The sequence below is a fragment of the Onychostoma macrolepis genome, chromosome 18 (assembly GCF_012432095.1).
Source record: "Onychostoma macrolepis isolate SWU-2019 chromosome 18, ASM1243209v1, whole genome shotgun sequence".
NCBI classification, from domain to species: Eukaryota; Metazoa; Chordata; class Actinopteri; order Cypriniformes; family Cyprinidae; genus Onychostoma; species Onychostoma macrolepis.
The window spans coordinates 13,059,092-13,079,927 of record NC_081172.1 but is presented as its reverse complement, the minus strand read 5'-3'; the positions used below and the strand labels follow the sequence as shown (position 1 = coordinate 13,079,927).

General features: G+C 36.4%; 2 protein-coding genes across 4 annotated transcripts in view; one reads left to right on the top strand and one right to left on the bottom strand.

The window, feature by feature from the left end:
• The window catches only part of pard6a (par-6 family cell polarity regulator alpha), a 29,289-nt gene extending 24,233 nt beyond the window's left edge, over window positions 1-5,056 (top strand). The window contains exon 3 of the mRNA XM_058751824.1: window positions 1,213-5,056. Coding sequence (XP_058607807.1) covers window positions 1,213-2,087 — 875 coding nt within the window. The 3' untranslated portion in view covers window positions 2,088-5,056. The remainder of the gene's footprint in view (window positions 1-1,212) is intronic.
• Window positions 5,057-10,069: 5,013 nt separating this feature from the next.
• ranbp10 (RAN binding protein 10) overlaps window positions 10,070-20,836 on the bottom strand; it is a 32,695-nt gene continuing 21,928 nt past the window's right edge. For 2 of the 3 annotated variants that reach the window (XM_058750986.1, XM_058750988.1), the window contains exons 8-15: window positions 20,602-20,710; window positions 15,212-15,360; window positions 13,642-13,852; window positions 13,340-13,476; window positions 12,129-12,274; window positions 11,733-11,844; window positions 11,364-11,519; window positions 10,070-10,385 (exon numbers count right to left, since the gene is read on the bottom strand). In XM_058750986.1, the coding sequence (XP_058606969.1) occupies window positions 11,389-11,519; window positions 11,733-11,844; window positions 12,129-12,274; window positions 13,340-13,476; window positions 13,642-13,852; window positions 15,212-15,360; window positions 20,602-20,710 (995 nt within the window). In that variant the 3' untranslated portion in view covers window positions 10,070-10,385; window positions 11,364-11,388. The remainder of the gene's footprint in view (window positions 10,386-11,363; window positions 11,520-11,732; window positions 11,845-12,128; window positions 12,275-13,339; window positions 13,477-13,641; window positions 13,853-15,211; window positions 15,361-20,601; window positions 20,711-20,836) is intronic. The other variant, XM_058750987.1, reaches the window with a different exon arrangement.

Below are 20,836 nucleotides of genomic sequence, written 5' to 3'. Positions count from 1 at the left end.
TGATCGGGTCTCTTCTGTTTTTTTTTCAGCCCTTATTGCGCGATATAAACATTCAGCAATCAATGTCATATTGAATTCTTTTAGAGAACATTGAAAATAATAAATCTAAATTTGATTTACGGGGATCAATTTTATAAATGAGGTCATGGTAGGGCAGATGGTGAATCACATAGCGAGGTGCTTTGTATCTCCTTGAATTCATTTTTAGTAACATGGAACAGCATTTTATGCCAGTGATAAACCTGCACTGCGGTGTATACAGTAGATCATTCTAAATTTAGTGGATAAATTTTGGAGCTGTTTGGTGGAGAGTCTCTCTTTATGAGGCCAGTCGACAGGAGGAATTGGATGGAAGGAGATGAAAGAAGCACATCTCCGTTTTGTTCAGCTGAATCTTAAGGACACCTTAAATGTTGTCTGGGAAGCAAAATGAGGTTCCCTCTCTATATTCAATTTCAGTTTTTTGCACCTGGTTTTCTTTTGTTGATATTATTATTTTATTTTTATTTTTTTAATTCCCAGGACTGCAAGGTAATATATGTATTGGTGTGTCTATATACTCTACACTTTTATTTTTTATTTGAAAGTTGTTGTTTTTTTATCAGCAAGAATGCATCGATTTAATCAAAAGTGACAGTAGAGACTAAGATTAATGTTACAAAAGATTTCTATTTCAATTAAATACTGAAACTTTCTTTTCATCAAAGAATCCTGAAAAAAAAAAAATTAAGCGTTACAAATTAACTGTTTTTGATATTCGTAAGAAATGTTTCTTGAGCATCAAATCAGCAAATTGGAATGATTTCTGAAGGATCATGTGACACCGAATACGACAGTAATAGCTGATTAAAAATTCAAATATAAAACAGTTCTTTTAAATTGTAATAATATTTCACAATATTATAGTTTATACTGTATTTTTGATCAAATAAATGCAGCCTTTGTGAGCATAAGAGACTTTCAAAAAATATTTTATAAACTTAATTTATTCCAAACCTTTGACTGCTGGTGCACATATATTTGTAATATCAATGGTTTAATATTTTTGTAGTCTTTTTCTTAGCAAATATTCATATATATGACTAATTTCAGTGTAATTATTCATCATGTATACACACACGTTTTTTTTCCCCCCCTATCTCTCTCTCTCTCTCTCTCTCTCTATATATATATATATAAATAACTAGTTTCTCTCTGTCTCTCTCTCCTCAGATGTAGATGACTCCGTGCCCTTCCCAACAGGCTCTCTTCAGAGAAGGAAAAAGGGCCTAGCTGGTCTACATCAACCAAAGCAGAAGTCCAAACCAGCGCTGCTCATCGGCCTTCCGCAGGATTTCCGGCAGATCTCTTCTATCATAGATGTGGACATCTTACCCGAGACACATCTCCGTGTCCGTCTGCACAAGCACGGCACCAACAAACCCCTCGGCTTTTACATCCGAGACGGCGTCAGCGTCCGCGTCACTCCCCAAGGGGTAGAGAAAGTTCCCGGGGTCTTCATCTCCCGCCTCGTAAAAGGCGGTTTAGCAGAGAGCACAGGATTGCTGGGAGTCAACGACGAGATTCTTGAGGTGAACGGTATTGATGTGGCAGGTAAATCACTGGACCAGGTCACCGACATGATGGTGGCAAACAGCCACAACCTCATCGTGACAGTGAAACCCGCCAATCAGCGAAATAGCACGATGCACCGTGCGAGTAAAACGTCTGCTGGCAACAGTTCTGCTGGCTCGGGAGGCTCCGCCCTCTCACATGACTCCGCCCCCAGCCCCGCCTCACAGAACGCCAGCCAATACAGCAACAGCAACAGTGTGGCTGAGGGCGACAGTGACGATGATACGGACCTCATCCTCGAGAACGACAACTTGTCGACGTACATGCCACACCGTATGACTAATGGCAACGGCAGCCACGCTAACGCCCTGTCGTCGGGTGCATTTGCACACAGGCCCCTCCCACAAAGTGTTTCCTTGCCCAGTAGCAGCTCTTTAAGCTCCCTGACCACACCCACACACAACGGCAGCCCCACCAAGACGAGCAGTAGCCAAGAAAGCATGAGAGAGGATGGCAACTTCATTACGTTGTGAGCTTTTATGCACATTTATAAGAAATTGTTATATCATCAACTATTATGTCTCAGCCATTACTATCACAAACAACAACCTATTCACAATCTTCCCCAATGAATTGAGGACCCTCGGCCACATGGGTTGCACAATCTAGCCCGTGTGTGGGGGCATGTGGCTGTCACTGTATGGAAGTGCCTTATGGCTCTCCACTCCTCTCGCCTTAGTTATTTTTTCTTCTTTTGGGACAAATCAACCATATCCATCTCTATTGACTCAGAAGTGTGCTAGCTACTACTGGGGTGCCTGATATTAACACTTGCACCTCTGAGGACGTGAGAGACAAACAAATCGCCTCTGCGGAAATGATGCGTGTCATGTTTTGGATTCATTCTCACTTTTTATGATGCCTCTTGCGTCGATGATGATGGTAATGATGATGAGGAGGAGGTGGAGGAAAATATAAGTGTTAAACCGGATCTGATGTTGATTATGCTTGTTTGCTCATCTCATCTCATTCTGATGCTGATCGTAGTTTCTCAAACTCCAAATGTCTACCAAATGTGCTCTACATGATGATTTTAAAGTGTTATTTCTAATCAAGTCATCAATTCAAAGCATTTATTAATCACTTCTTGAGATAGGAAGTCTAGCGTTAAGATCATTCCCATTCCCATATGAAAACATTTAAAGATATTTTTACTCTATTCTGTCACTCTATTGTATAAAAGCCATTTTAACTCCCAAGTTGGCTTAATTTTCACATTCATTATCTCTGGTGTCAAAAAAGCAAGGAAATGGAAACCCCTTTTTGGGATCCTCTTGTGTCTAATGTTGCATTAAAAGTTTATTCATCCAAAAATAAAACTTCTTGGAAATTTACTCAACAACCTCATGTTGTTCCAAACCGGTTTGGCTTTCTGTCTTCTGTGGAACACAAAAGAAGATATTTTGAAGAAAAACACAGATACTTTTCTCAAAATGTCATCTTGTATGTTCTACAGAGGAAAAAAGTTAAACCGGTTTGGAACAACATGAGGGAAGTTGATAAAATGGTTTGAATTTTGGGTTTTATTGTTTAAAAAACATTCTGGCACAGGTTCTTTCTTGTTGAAGGAGGTCAACCCGTTTTTCCCTCTTTGTTTTTAGTTTTTCTCCCCCTCCGGAAAAATAGGAATCTATATACTTAACTGGCACCAGTGCGGCATAACTTCAGAAAGACTCGACCTCTCATTGACTCGGTCTGTCCATTCTCCTGTGTGCTCAGTTTTTCTGTAAAGAGCAAAAAAAGGAAATTCCTTTCATGTTTGGAAAGGCCAGAATTCTGCACATTGGGACCTTTTTCACACAGTCCACTCCTAATGGCCAAAGCTGCGAGGCTTTCTTAGCCATGGTGAGTGTGTGCATGTGTGTGTTCGCTCTTATTTTTAAAGTATAATCTTACAGAAACGGCACTGAGGTGGACACTGTCAGTCATGGAGCCAAATATTGGTTTCTCTAATGTCCAACAGACCCTAGCGCTGTTTTCAGGCAACGAGTTCCCAGGTGAACACTTGTTTAGACTGTGGAGATACCGGCCTCGGGACGTCCTGCGCTTCAAAGGCTATCTATCAAACCATGATGGAGAAAGGATGGTGAAATGCATAAAACATCTCAGCGCTTTTCCCACCTCTACTGATGAGCTAATTCTCCATCGTGACATTTTTGGGAAGAAATGAAGATGTTACTAATATATGTGACCCTGGACCACATAACCAGTCATAATGTTGCACGGGTATATTTGTAGCAGTAGCCAACAATACATTGTATGGGTCAAAATGATCCATTTTTTCTTTTATGCCAAAAATCATTAGGCTATTAAGTAAAGATCATGTTCCATGAAGATATTTTGTAAATTTCCTACTGTAAATATATAAAAACTTAATTTTTGATTAGTAATATGCATAGCTAAGAACTTCATTTGGACAACTTTAAAGGCGATTTTCTCAATATTTATAGATTTTTTTTTTTTGTTGCACTCTCAGATTCCAGATTTTCAAATAGTTGTATCTCAGGCAAATATAGTCCTATCCTAACAAACCATACATCAGCAGAAAGCTTATTTCAAGAAACTGATCCTTATGAATGATTTTGTGGTCCAGGGTCACATATTTATTTATTTTTAATCATTCCAAATGTTTTAAAGGACATCTTGAGTTTTATATTTTCAGTTAGAAGCAGGTACCAGTAAAACTGAATCAGGAAGCCAGTCTTTTCGTGTCATAAATGATGGGCGTGATTTATGAAGGTGTATCCTCATCTGCTCAGCATTATCTGGTTTAACTCGATCAGCAAAACAAATGAGGTGTAACTTCACCACAAAACTGACATTTATCAAGGTAGCCTTGAGTTTATTTGAACAGATCTAGACGTAACATCTGCTCAACTGACACTCAGTGACTCATTGCCTCGGGTTTTCACAGGAGACAGCGAGGACAAATGAAACCAGAGGATGATTTGAAACGAATAGCAAGAGACATCTGCGTGAACTGTCACTTTGTTTTGTTATCTATATTTAATTTAATAGGTTACTCTATGAAGAGAGCGCTGGATTTGAAAGAGAAAGAGATGGCATGTAAAATACATAGAACAGCACACAACGAGCACCGATAATACCACATGAGCATTATTTTTTTTGTGTATGTCAATGTATATGTATAAATAGAAATATGAAATGACACTTTTGTACACTAGGAGCCCTTTTTATAAAAAAGAGCATTTTATATGTGTGTAAAATATGGAAAGTATTTTTCTTATTCTTGTACTTTTGTATGTATATTAGAATTCTGGAGAGGAGGTTTCTATTTCTTTTGAGTATCACAAACAAAACTAAAATCTTTTAGATGCTTGTGTTTTTATTATAATCAGATGGGTCAAGGTGTACAATACTGTGAATGTTATAAGCTGATTATAAAATGTTCTATTAAGATAATAAAAGTATTTAAAATTTATTTAGGTTATGTATTTTCTTGTTTAATTTATTTACAGTTTTACTTGAAATTTTGCAGCGATTAGTATGATTTATATCATGTTCAAATCAACCTATATTTTGTCGCTATAGTCTTTTAGTATATGTGTATTTTAAATGTTTGTAGTTCATATATAGATGCATAGAATTTTTGGGACCTGTGGTTTATGTTCTTTATAATTTCAGCGAAAATATGGAAAAACCTGGTTATTTCCTTTTTAACAAGATGTCGAAGCTGGATGCACTTCACCCACAGTACAAAGAAATTGAGCATGTTGCATTACATATAAAGGACACATTAGATTTGCGATACCTTATCTCAGATTGCAGGAAATCAATGTGATGCAATCGCTCTGACTAGAGCAATGATTCTCAACCTCTGTGACCCACTACACAGGCTGTGATTTCCCCCTTTTGTATGTCTATTAAAATCATAACAAAGTTGCTTTTTCTAAAACAGAAATTAGGACTGTTAGTACATTAAAATAATCATAATCACAAAATTCAGCATGCTAAATTTGCTCCTTTTTAAAGGAAAGGAAACAAAATGAATATGTTCCAAAGCTGTTTTGATGATTCCACAGATGGTCTCCACATGCGCAACCGGATTTTGCTGACATTTCTTCAGAATTTAATTTTGTTGCTCATCTAGCCTATAACTTTATAATAAACACATCAACAAAAACCCATAATTAACCAATACAAATGTTCAAAGCCACTGACAGATTAATTGTCAGTTTTGTTTACCAAAGTTGTAAACCGCTTGTAGAGTTCATGATAAATACAAAATAGTATGCAATGCATATTTATCTAAATATATTATGCAAGTGTATTTGGCATGTTAACTGGTAAACTATATAAATATTCAAAGTAATTTAAATAATACGTATATATTAAAGACATACTGGTATTTGAGGAGGTTTACTGAGGCCCTCTAGTGGACCCCGGTCATCGGTTGAGGTGTAAAATTGAATTGAATTGAATTGGCGCTCTCTGCTGTCTAATGCTGGTAATGAAGATTCAAATCTGTTTCTATAGTTACGGCTCTCACCTGCAAAATTTACATAACAGCTCATTTGTGAATTGATACAGCATAATGAACAAGCACAGAAACACACCAAGAAAGTCCCGTCAATTCAAGCAAAATGCTCAACGCCGGAATTTTTGGAAAGACTGGTTATACTGGTTATCTCTGATGATCCGGGTAACCCATTAACCGACCCTTTCAGGTGTGAAAGCGTAAATGCTCTCAGTTGTACATTAAGTTCAGTTATATCCTTAAGGCCATGTTTTTGTCATTTAAATTTTTTTTATGACCTACATCTAGAGATGTAAATGTAAATACAATATTGAGTCAGCATACAACTTCCCGCCGACATCTGTAAAAGGACGGCCAGGCTTTAAGTAATAAAACATAGCTAATTAAACACAAAAATTAAGAAGTGTTTCTGTTCTACGTTACCTGATTTACTATTACTTGACGCAGTGGGTGATGGCGGATCTGTGGTGGTCAACAGTGAGCTTTCCGAAGAGGAACGTGATGCTACTTTTCCACATTAAAACCATGTTTACCGTTCTCCATGCTTTAAAGCTTAGTTATGAGTTTAAGAAGATGGCAAGCTATGGTCTTATAATTATTTATAAACACCAACACAGATAATGTGATGTTTAATTTTACAGAAGGGCCAGAGGTGATGTCCATGTATTTCAACATCCAAACATCTCAAGAAAAGCAGCCCATCTTAAAGAAGGGGTCAAGAGAAAGTCTTGAAGGTGCAGGATCATCCAGGTACAGCTTCCGAGAAAGACTAATGACCTGCTGCATGTGATGGACCATTAACCTTTCACTCTCTCATCAAGCCACCATATATGCATTAAAGGGATAGTTCATCCAAAAATGAAAATTATGTCATCATTTACTCACCCTCAAGTAGTTCCAAACCGGTATGAAGATATTTTGAAGAAAGTTTGTAACCAGGCTGTTTTGGGGCACCATTGATTTCCATAGTAGGAAAAAATACTATGGAAGTCAATGGTGCCCCAGAACTGCTCTGTTTCCCACATTCCTTTGTGTTCAGCAGAACAAAGACATTCATACAGGTTTGGAACTGTAAATGATGACTTTTTTGGGTGAACTATCCATTTAATTATCTTATTTTCCCTATATACATGTATATATATATTACTTTCAATATACAGTATGTAGAATAAATATTTCTGTTAGGTTCAAATGCATGTATAAAATACTGACACTGTCAAGTCTCTCTAATCAGTTGTGTCTTTCCCCCACAAACATTTTTAGTGCATCCAATCTGCAAAATGAATTCATGCAAATGTAGGTGTAAAGGCACATTTCTCAATAGAGTTGACAGGAATAAACATATCCAATGCATGAAAACATTTCACAATAGGTCCTGAACAGTATTTACACATCTGATCCTAAGCCACACACATTTTATGGACTCAATATAAAATGTGTATTTTGTAGGAATAGATTATATATGCAGGAACATTGTATGTATATATGCCAAAAATGCAGTTACTGCAAAGATGCAGAAATGATATATTCATTTCCATATGAAGAAACAAGAACAGCAAAATAATACAAAACGGACACAATTTGCTCATGGATGTGTATTTTAATAAAAATAATTCTGTCAAAATTAAATGAGTACAATATTTCTTTATCATGTTTCCAGTACATAGGTATGTCTCTTTTTTTTTTTCTTTTTAAATCGTTTTTCTTTTTTATGTTGTTTTAAAGGTTTTTAAAGGTTCATGCTAAGTAGAGGGTAACTCATTTCACAATTGCTAAAAGAAAACTCAAATAAAATTAAAATCATAATAGAAGTAAATTGTGCACAGCTTGCTGTACTCCATTCCATTCATCCTGCTCCATTGTCTTTTGAGGCAGGAACATCACCACATGACTAAGATGATCTCGACAAAGATTTTGGCTACTTTCTTCCTTTCCATACATGTACGTAGGTCCCTATTTAAAGCCAATAAGAAGTTCTATGATGGATTATTTTAAAACGACAATATTCATTATAGGTGGTTAGATTAAGATGAGTTCCAAAACATATTTGGCATTAAAAAGCCGCCCCATGACAAAAGATCTACAACGTACAGGTCAGTAGAAGTACTAGCGCTTCTATATAAACTGCCATTTTGTAACTCAAACATAAGTAAAAAGTTACACAAGATGTCCCCATGCAACAATATACCACCATTTAACAACCAAATTGACCCATTTAGCGGAGTAAAACAAGATTGTTTGGGATCAGGTTGTGTAAAGTCCCCAACCCACACAATCAGACCGACACATAAACACTGCTAAAAACAAATGGTGGGGCTCCAAACAGTGTAATCTGTGATTTTACTCTGCCTTAGCGCCTATATTCATTATGTAACTCCAGAGTTGGGAAGGCCAAGTTTATTTGAGCTATTGAGGAGCATGTGCAACCTTCCAGCGACCCTGTGACCTCTGACTTCTGCCAGGTCAACCTGCACTACACAGACCTTGTTTAAACGCCTGTCATGATACAACAAGCTAGACAGCACTGTCCTAAGAGTAAATGAGGTATAAATGAACAAAAGCAGGTGTAGATACGGGAATGTAACAATCTCATGATGGCCAGCAGCAAAAAATGTGGGAAATAAAATCAGCTAAGCTACATTCAACACCACGGCGGCGTGCTGGCAAGTAAAATGCTGGGTTGACATGGGATCGATTTATAGTTCTTCCTTCATAGATGACCAGATTAAAAGAAAGAAAAAAGAAACACAGGCTCTAATGGGAAATAAAAAGTGTTAAGTGCCTGAGCCAGTTAACATCACATTTACAAAGGCCAAGAAAAAGATTGCTAACGGAAGGAAAAACCAAAACAACTGCACTGATGTGAAGTTCTGGAGCAACAAAGATGATTGCAATTTAAGGAGATGTTCTAGGTGCTAAATAAATACTTTTTTTCCTTTTTTTTTTCTGTTCATTTGCAGGAACGCTGGGTCAGTCAATTGTCTTGCATGCTGCAAGTTCATACTCTGTCCCTCCATTACTGAACAGGAGAGGTAGACAGATACAGTAATGCATCGTGTGCATTAATTGAAGTACAGTGCATCCAATGGTAAGAAACTCGAACAACAGTATTTAACAGCCAATGAACCAACAACAGAAGTTGAAACGGTGTCAGTTTGTAGTTATTAATCTAACAGGAGAACTATCAACACGGTGACACTATTCACATGGGTATAAAACGTACAGAGTTCGCATACGAAGTTAGTCTGCAAGCTTCAGTGGAGCTTCTCAGTAATCAAACTACTGACGTTAATTTTCTTTTGTCAAAAAACGTTGCGTTTTTATTTGGTACAGCCACAAAAATCTGAAAACCACTTGTTAACTTCAATATACCTAACTTAAAACTTAAAAAAAGTGAAGGTTGACATTTGCATGATACCCACTGCTATAAAGATGGTAAAATATCGGTAAAATAGATTTCTTTTTGGGCAAAGTATATTTTTGGGAAAATATAAGTCATCTACATTGGACCCAAAGGCAAGTCTGCGTCGTCACTGTGTGATTGTGTCTAATGAAACTCGTGCTGGTGCCTGAGATACTAAAGTAGCTTAAAAGACGCTAGGAGCCATGCGTTATCTCACCCTCTCTCACAAAAACATCGTAAAGTCACGCCTAATTCACATATGCGCAACACCAACGTCCATTTAATTCCTAAAGGGGCTGTTAAGGTTGATCAAATTTATTAAAAAAAAAAAAAAAAAAAACTATATAATTGGCCTGTACATAGAAAAGGACCTGCTTAAAAACCCACAGTATGATCTGGTGAAACGACACCTGCGTCCGCAAACATCCCGCTCTGACGACAAAAGAACATTTGTCTAAATACCTGAGCTCTGACTGAGAAAAACCAGAGTGCGTAGCTCAAATTTTCAGTAGGAACTTACCATTATGTATATTGTTGATATGGTACGCGCAAAATACTATGCACTGAATTCACCCATGAAAAAAAAAAATAATTTGGGAAGTTGATTTGTTTCAAGATGAGCACAACAAACGGACAAAATATAAACTAAAATAAAAATGACTAGATAAACAGAATAATTAATTATCTTTAAATAGTGTCACACAATTTGTATTTGATAATACTAAATTAAAAAGAAGCCTCTCTTCTCATGTTTCTATTCATTCTGCTCGGCTGCTTCTGGCAAACGGCAAGCGACACACCAATTCAAACGCGTGTTCTCCTCATGGCAACCAACTGGAAAGTCCTCCTTTTAGCTGTCCCGAACACTGCCTGAGGGAAATACGAATGTTATGTTTTTAACATGGACAATAGAAATACTGGAATATTTAATAAATAAATAAATAAAAAACGGCAGCGGAACAAAAGAATGAACACTTAACAAGGCCTATAAATGTGTATTCAAACATGCACAAAAATTTTATAAAATTACGAAACAAATTAATTCTCATTCACCTTTACACTATCAAAAACACCCAATTCGAAGCGGATGTCTGCTTAAAGTTAGCTATTTTCTTTGAATGTGCGAGACATTTGATTCATTAGTAGGCAAATAACTAGCAGAATAACAAAGTGTAGGAACCAGTTTGTTTTTGATTATGATAATATGTTAAAATAATATGACAATATCACAATTTGCAATATAAAGCAGCATAACACTGTTTTTGTACAGCTAAAATAGCAAATGACCCTGGAAGCCTTACACATTCAAGTTACAAATAGCCGCACCTGCTCTTATGTTAAAAATAATGTGGGTAAGAAATTAAAAACTGAAATTATACTGAACTAAAATAAAACTGCAAGTGGAAAAAATCTAAATAATGTAAAAACAAAAGGTAAATTTAACAAATTGGACTTGTAAATGTGCAATAAAAATAAACAAAAATTCAATAAAATTACAGAGAAATTAACTTACTTTTTATATTATTTATTCATGCAGCATGGTCTGATTTACTCAATCTTACTAAACTTTAGAAAACCAACCACCCACCAATTACATTTCATATTTTCTGATAAAGTGTTGTGTGTCTAGTTATATACAGAATGATTTATGTTCCCATGTTAAAAGGGATAAAAACTAAATTACCTTGAATTAAAATTAAAATGCAAATAAAACTAATCATTTAAAAAAAAAAATAATAATAATAATTTTGACAAATCAAAAACTAAACTAATAAACTAAACTAAATTTTACAACCAAATTCCTGTATAAAAATAAAAATATAGTATTTTTTAAAACTATAATTTTACCTTGGTGCTCTTGTCTGGACTGGTGCTAGTGCAAAAAGTTGTCGACTCTGGCGAAGGAGCAGGAACCAGAGCGAACCCTGGCCATCAGCTGCACGCACTCGGTGGCCTGACCCAGAGCCAGCATGAGTGGAGGCTGTTTGGGCAGATTCTGAGACTCTGAATAAAGGAAAAGATCACAGATATGAGGCCATCAAAACCATTAAATATTTAGGAATGATAATAACAACTCATGGCCATGTTACCAGACCATTACAAGCTCCTTTATCTGTCTCATGTTACAGCAGCCACATGTAAATTAAAAGGCCTACATAAGCGATCATGTTCACAGAACTTAGTAGTGTGTGATCTCAGCCAGCCAAGCAGCCTTACCCAGAATAGCACTGTTGAGAGCGGAGCAGATCGCCTCTCTTTGCATGGGGTCCAACTGCTGGCCCACGGGGCAGGTCCAGGGGTCTGAGTACGCCAGCAGACTGAATGCATCCTGAACAAACAAATAAACAAACGCATTGGCGAGTGGGCACAAAGGATGCAAGTGTACTGCTACCCACAGGGCTAATCAAATTTCCACTTCAACTGTGTATTTGCATCAGCAACAAACAAGAGGCAGAGGAGTTGAACAGATCAGTTTATATGCTCAGAAAATTATTGCATGTTTAAATAGACCACTTCACCAATATTTAATATAAAACACAACAAACTGATGTGTTATGATTGCACAATATCACCATAACACCCTCCCCTCCTCTTTCCCTTCATTGCTCCTACCTGCAGCATCTTTTTGTGAGTGGCGTTCTTGCCATATTGGCGGCAGAGCTGCTCGCTGAGGGCCTGAAGCTCTCTGCCGAACTGGATCATCCTCTCCGTGGCCGCCTGGTTTCCTCCACACAGCTGTCTTGAGCTGCAGCTGTCATCTAGGAGGAACAGATATATTGCAATGAAACCACAAAAGCAGTCATGTTTGCAACTCTAATTGCATAGTGCACATAGCTATTGTGGTTAAACTGCTTCAATATAGTACTGCTGGGAAATCTCACCTAAATTATTTTATTAATCTGAGGCTGTGTTTAATAATTGAGTGGAATATAATATAATTTAATTCAAACATTTAAGATGTTTTAATGTTTTTGAAAGAAGTCTCTTAAGCTCACCATTTTTTGATCCGAAATTCAGTAAAAACAGCAATATTGTGAAATATTATAACAATTTAAAATAATTGTTTTCTATTTGAAAATGTAATTTATTCATGCTATGGATTACTTCATGCATTACTTCAGTCTTCTGTGTCACATTATCCTTCAGAAATCATTCTATGCTGATTTGGTGTTCAAGAAACATTTCCAATGTTGAAAATGTTAATATTTCTGTGGAAATTGTGATACCTTTTTGTAATAGAAATATTTTGTAACAATATAAATGTCTATTTAATGCATCCTTGCAGAATTAAAATATTAATTTATTTAAAAAAAAAGTTACTGACTCCATAACAAAATAATATAAAATAATATTACAATATAATTATATATATATTTAAAATATATAAAATTGTATTCAGACAACTATATGGAGGACTTTTTAATGTTGTATTATATAAGCCATTTTCTCAAATCGAAGCAAAAAAAAAAAAAACAACATGCCTGAAAGTATTACAAGAAATGTTAAAAAACAACAACAAAAAAACACTGAGCACTGGGTGCTATAAAAAAACTATACACTCTACAAAAACTTTGCAACTACAAAAGATCACTCTCTCTCTTTGTAACCTTGGAGAAAAACATTTAATGGGCTGAATTATAGAGAAGCTCAATTTAGCCGCTCTCAAGGGGGAGAAGGACAGATAAAGCAGAGAAAGAACTAGTCACTTCAGAGTGAACAATGAACGAGGGATAAAGGAGAACATTTTTAAAAAGGCATTCTCACAGCCTGTTGTGTACGATGTTGAAAGTCCTGCATATGTGGTGTGCGAGTGTGTCCTGTACCTGCTACTCCATTGCCAACACTGTTGTCATCCGCCTGCAGGATTTCCTGGTGTTTGTATGTGCCATTCATAATGCGGGTTGAGCTTTCTGTCACGCCGTTGCTGTAATGTTCTGCCTCAATTTCCATCTCACTATCACTGTCAACACACAAAAATACACAGTCAACAGCAGAGCTGGTCTCTCGAGAATGTAAGTACACAACATTTGAGAACAAGTTCAGTTTTATATGCTTGGCCTTGCTTGCATAGGACCACATATTCTGTTTTTCTGTCTGGCTCAAAGACAAAAACCCAATTACTAACCCAAACAACAACACAGACCTAGTCTCCTGGTTGCTGGTGGCACTGTGGGGCTGGGACTTGGTGGAGTCGGTAGAGTTGGACTCTGAGTAATTGACGGAGGAAGGAGAGGAGGATGGAGAGGAGGAGGCGGAGCTTACGCCTGTGTATTTGTTGTGGCTCTTATTTTTGTTAGTAGGGGTGACCCCGTTACTGCATGTGGGACTGTCTGCTCCTGAGTCATGAGGAGAGAAAGAAATAATGAGAACTATCTTGAGAAACAGTATGAATGAAAGGGCATCACTTCAATGGTAAAATTACACAATCCACCCAGCTGCAGTACAGGTGAAACAAGTGATTCAAGAAACCATCTGCTCCACATCTTTTATGAATGTGCTGTCTTGAAGATGTTACTCATGATCAGACCCACTCGGAATCTAAGCCCACGGAATTCTGAATTTGAACATCTGTTCTTCACAAAGGTTTATACATCCTTCATCCCTTGCATCTTGGTTTAATAAATATTTGGGCTAATTTGATTAATGCTTTCAGCTACCAATTAGATTAGTTAGCTCAGCTAAGAAATAAATGAATAAATATGAATTCAACTAGATTTGTAATTAAAAAGATGTATAAAGTGGAAGTGTAAATACACATCATGGTGGTATTTGTTGAACTAAATGTAATAAATTAATAAATTGATTGTAATAATACTAAAAAAAATAAAAAAAATAAAAAATGAATGAATCAATGATTAACTGTTTCTAATTGCATAGATTTCTACCCTACATTTTTGGAAGAAAAAAAATTATACAGATTCTGTGTGGGCCTGTTCAAGACAATTTAATATTAAATGAAAACTAATAATAATAATAATAATAATAATATGCAAGGGAACACCTTCGTGTTTTCCCTCAAACTCCTAATTAATAGTTAATAAGGCAGTTGTTAAGTTTAGGTAGGTTAAGGGATCTAGAACATGATCATGCAGAATAAGGCATTAATATGTGCCTAAGAAGTACTAAAAAAGAAGCTAATATGCTAGTAATATGCATACTAAAAAACAACTAGTTAATAGTAAGAACTGGATCTTAAAATAAAGTGTTACCAATAACATTTAGCAAAAAAATTATTTTCATAGAAATATAATCCCCCAAAAAAGTCCTTCTCATTAATGTAGCGTGAAAAAAATGTAATAAATCTTAATAAGCATGAATTAATTTAGACCGATAATTAAGAAAATGTATAAAGTGGAAATACACAACATGGGATTTTTTTGGACCTGAATTGCTGTATTGGTGTAATAAATAGATGTTTTTATTAATGATCATTTATTCATGAATTTGTTTTTGTTTTTTTTAGGGAGAGAGAATTATGTTAATACGCATTTAGGAGAGAAAATTGGTTTAAAATGTCATGCAAATAATGTCACAAATTCAATTTGTTTTCCTTATGCAAGATACCATTTCTACTTCTTTTCTTTAGATTCTGGGATGAAACAAGGAGTTTTTATGATTCAGCCAAATACATTAAATCACAAAGTGCTCAATTTTTAAGTAACACTGAATATGTTAGTGTGGAGTGTGTCTGTTACCTGTGTTGTGCAAGTGAGCGTTGGTGGCTCCGTGCCGCGGGCTCAGGTTGGGGGAGCCGGGATAGCTGTCCTGTGATTTAGGAGAGCGGACACTAAAGCACCGTACCTCACTATCTGTACCATTCACCATCTCCACAAACTGCCGACACCTAAGGGAGAGCAGCAAAAATCACTTTTATACCAGTGAGATCTCACACACAAATACACACTCACTTCAGACCTGCCAATCAATTCAAATGTCTGTCAACCAGGTTTCTGTTATCCATTATGCCTACTGACTGACACTGTCGGCTCAGCAATCCATTAAACTGTCTGCTTGTCATTCAACTGTTATCCATCACCGAGAGACAGAGAGAGGAGTCAGCTCTAACTGCTTCCTTCCCACACATCCTGGCACTATTCCCAAAGCAGCATCTGACATCTGATGACATCTAACAGTGCAATTAAATAATAGCATGCATGCACCTCCATGTAAGGCTTTATATAAAAAAATCTGTTTTATCTTCGTGTCAAAACAAAATTCCAGCCAAGAAAACATAATAGCAATTGTTCCCAAAGAGAAGTTTAACATTACACAGAGGCAGCAAATGCCCCATAAATGCCAGTAAAGTGTAGAACAGGGTTTATTGCTCTGTAGTGCTTACACTGAAAGCAGTTTGCTTGAGGACCAAAGATCAGGGATATCATGCTTTCAATGCATGACAAAGAATTATTAAAGGGATAGTTCATGCAAAAATGAAAATTCTGAGGGTATTTACTCACATAAAAGAAGATATTTAGAGGAATATAGGTAACCAAACAGTTGATAATCTATAGTATGGGGGGAAAAAAATACTATGGGAGACAGTGAGGACCATTAACTGTTTGGTTACAGACATTTTTCAAAATATCTTTTGTGTTCAGCAGAAGAAAGAAACTCATACAGGTTTGGAACAACTTCAGGATGAATAAATGATGACAGCATTTTCATTTTCGGGTAAACTATCCCTTTAAAGCCTAAGACCAGAAAACTAACACTAATTTATTTTTTATGCTTATATTTTATTTTATTTTTAATGAAACAAAGAACATAGTTGCCGGAAATCACTCAACATGAGGAATAATTCATAATGCTTTACTGGTTTGTCCAATAACAGATTTTGAACATCAGAAATTGGGGGTTGGTAAGATTAAAAAAAAAAAGATTTTTAAAATTACTCTTATGATCACCAAGGCTTAATTTATTTCATAAAATGCAGTATAAACAGTGATATTGTAAAATATTATTACAAATTAAAATGTTTAAACTTTTATTATATTTTAAAATTTAATTTATTCCTGTGATGGCAAAGCTGAATTTTCAGCAGCCATTACCAGGGTTGGGCAAAGATACATAAAAATAAATATATTTTCAAATAAAATACCAAATACCTTAATTTTAAGTTCATCAAAATAAACTACAAAATACAAGTAAACAATGTCTGATAGCAACAGCTTTTCTCTGCCCGAGTCATGCAACAAATCTGACAATGCAACCAGTTAACAGATCATATAATCACATATCCCTGTGATCTCCCAGATGAAGGTTAGTTTTAAAAAAGTAACAAACAGTTTAATGTTTAACAGTTTGCGAATGACTCATGATTTTATCCTAATTTAGTTACTCTGCGTTTGGTAACGTAGGGCCTATATTTGCATCAGCAACACTGACTCAATGACAAACAAGTCATTTATAAGAAGACAACTGATGGCACCTGTATTCATAGCAACTAGTTTCTAACTAATTCATAATTTGATTGTTAGTCATAAACATAATAATATATTAGGTGTCAGGCAGCCATTCATGCAATGGTATGCAAAATCACGATCCTACTGAACAGCTACTTCAATTAGGGTACAATATTCAGCAATCAAATATTTATTTATCAATCATTGGACACCTATTTGGAAGTTGAAAACAAAAATTTTAGCATTTCAACAATTATTAAATGATCAATATGTTTTGATTTTAAATGTAGCCAGAAACGTAATAAGAAAGTAGCAACAGAACTTGTCAAGGAGTATTAACCCAACTCCAACCACTGAATCTATTGAGAGCCATAGAAGTATAGAGGAGGGGTTTTCCAAACTTTTTGGAGCCAGGGACCCCTTAAATTAAATATTAAATATTTTTATTTAACAGTTTGAAGCATTTTTAATGAGTTCAAAAATGTATTTAAGATTGTCAAGATTTTCAAGGGGGCAGTTTTGGCCTAATGGTTAAAGAGTCGGACTTGTGACCCAAAGGTGCCGCAGCAAAAATGGCTTTCCACTGCTCCAGGTGTGTGTGTTCACTACTCTCTGCTGTGTGTGCGCACTACTCTCTGCTGTGTGTGTGCACTTGGATGGGTGAAATGCAGAGCACAAATTCCGAGTATGGGACACCATACTTGGCCACACGTCCTGTCCTGTCCCGGACTAAAGACTAAAGTATTTTGATACAAAATATGATGCCATTTTCATCAACCCTATAAAATACAGATGATAAAATCCTGCTTTATATTTGAAATAGATGCATCATAAATACTGCCCATCCCTGGCCATTACTACAGTCTAGAGGTCTGCATTCCCGCGGCTCTCCCGCGGGAACCAACCAGATTTCTTGCGATGCAGGATTAAATTCCCGAAGAAAACGCGGTAGTGGTCGGTAACTCTGGTGTAATTTTAACGGAAGCGGGCGGTTTAACAATATCCTGTTCCCGACGTTCCTTTCAGAACAGCATATCTGCACTTTATTCTCATTGACCACTGGTATAGCCTGCACTCAGGACTGTTATGCCAGTGCTCTCTGCGTCACGTGTTTCATTTGCGGGGTCTGTGCGCGCAGCATGTGCATAACGGTCCTCAGAGCAGGTTGTAGTCTATCGGTGGTGACAGAACAGGCAGGTTGTCAATGAGTGACAGAGCAGAATAAGGATGGAGCAAAGTGAGGATACGCTGTCCTTGAATAACGTTCAAATCGGTTTTGTTTATATATTGCTTAGCCTATAATTTTAAATGACAGGTGTCGTATTTATTTATTTATTTTTCTCTGCGACACTTTTTCCTATTGTGTTGTAAATGTTAAACGAATTGTATCCTGACAAGACGAATAAAAATACACTTTTTTTCCTACTGTGTTGGCAGCAAAATGTTAAACTAATTTTATGTCTTAAGACACAAAATTCGTTTAACATTTTTCTGTCAATAAATTCAAGACTCTTGACAAGACGAATAAAATAACAAATACAATTTTGTGCAGACTTCACGTTTTTTTTTTACGTTTATCTCTCTTTCTTTTAGTAGAGGAAATTTAAATGTGAGATTCTGCGCAGACCTCTACTACAGTCTTCAGTGTCACATGATCCATCAGAAATAATTTTGTATCATTTTATTCTGCTGAAAAAGAAACATTTCTTATTTTTATCAATGCTAAAACAGCTGCTGCTTGATATTTTTGTAGAAACTGTGATACATTGCTTTTTTGAATACATTGAATTTTTTTTTTTTAATGTTCAAAAGAACCGCATTTGTTTGAAATATATTTATATATATATTTTTGTAACAATATCAATGTCTTTAAAGGGGTGGTTGACTGTTTTTTTTTTCTAGGCTTGATTGTGTTTATGGGGTGCAGTCTAACGTTTTAATGCTTAATTTTTTTAAAAACGCATTATTTTTCACATAATTTACCTTTATTCCACACCGCTCTCTCTTCTCCCCTAAACGAGCTGAACATTTCCTGTTTTTATGAAGCCCCTCCCTCAGAAATACGCTATGGGCTCTGATTGGTTAGCTGGCCCAGTGTGTTGTGATTGGCTAAACCGCTTCAGTGCGCATCTAAACGTCACGCCCCTCAGCTCAGCAGCATGTGCTCCGGTTGTATTGTAAACAATGGCGTGGTCTATATTGCTTATCAATTTGAGCCCGATTGAGATCCAGAGGATATTAGTGAAGTAGATCGAGCAGAACCTGTGCAAGCACGGCTCTTAATGATAGGCCTAAGTTTTTTGTTTGTTGTTGTCGTCTCACACTTTTAGATACGCTGTTATTTGTAAATGCTACTATGTTAGCTTTTAATATACGGTTTTATTCTGATTAAATCTTTAATACAGTATGGCAATCGCACGCGCGTCCATGTATAACGCTTCTCATAGCTACAGTATGTGAAAATAAGTGTATTCACTGAGCTGATGATATGAAGGAGAGAGAGAGAGAGAGAGAGAGAGAGAGAGATGCAGAGCAGAACGTGTGCATAGCAGGGAGATGCGATTAACAGTATTAAGAACCGCTGTTTTAGAACATATGATTTTGAAACTTGTGAATCCATTAGAATCGTTAGAAGACAGAATCGCGATTCATATACGAATAGATTTTTACGTGCACTCCTAGTTTTCTCTTCCTCTTCTCTAAAGCAGCACCAACATGGCCTCGCCCCCTTCGTTACATGTTCCTGGGGGCGGGTTTATCTGGGTTCGTGACGTAACGGATCCGGGAAGTAAGTCGAGTCGTTTTTGTAGGCATTAAACAGACAGAATTTTAAAAGACAATATCTCTGTTTGTATTGAACTTTCAGCACCTCAACTTTGTAGATATTGTTTATGCTCAAACAGCAACAATGCGCACTAACTAACGTTAAAAAAGTGAAATCGCAATCAACCACCCCTTTAACTGTGACATTTGTGCACTCCCATCTCTGTCAGCCAAAACAAAAACTAACCATTTTCCCCATTTACTCTCAATAACTTTTATTTTTTTAAGTGAAAGCAGCTATGCGAACCTTTCCATTTTGTTAACTTCAGCTAGTATTTGCATCCAATAATTTTAGTAGGTGGATCTTCTAATTGCATGCAATTTAAAAGTCATAAGTCATTGTTCCCACAAAAACCTCTCAAGCAAGATAAATATTTGGAAGCATGGCCTTCCATGGCCATCCATCTCTGCTGTATGACTTGTAAGCATTAGTAAAAAGTTAGTTCAAAGGCAGTTCATATTCAACCTTATGCAATAGTATGACTAATCATATCAGAAGCAGCTCAGTCCAAAGCAACCATGACCCTCTTTTCACCTTGTGTGTGTTTTTTTTCTATAAAGACAAGTAACAAAATATAGGCCTATTCGTCAGAATGACCATAGGGCACTTTAGAAACCTTCATTATGTATAACAGAGTTAAAGACTGCCCTAATCTCAGGCTACATGTTTTCTGAGTACGTTTGTACTATGAAACTCCAAAAAGCTTTGGAAGTTCAAATACAACTGAGCTCTACTGATCCCCAGAAAAGAGAGCACATTTTTCCTCCTTGTTTCAGGATTTAAGCAATTCCTCTTGATCCATTCCAAACAAAAAGACACACACATGGTTCTCAGAGGCTGGTAGACATACAGTACTCACTTCAACATGAAGAGTAAATTGGGGTTGTGTTCTAGGAGTCCGGGGTACAACTGCTGTGTTGCGTCAATGGCTTCTCCAACACGTCCTGCCAATACAAGCTTCTGTATTCCTGCAAGCACAAAGAAGAAACCACTAGTATGTTTTGCTCTTGTTTTGATAAAGTGGTCATATCATACATTTTTTAAATCACTCAATAGTTCTCCCTAAGGTCCACTTACAATGTTAGTAAAGTGTT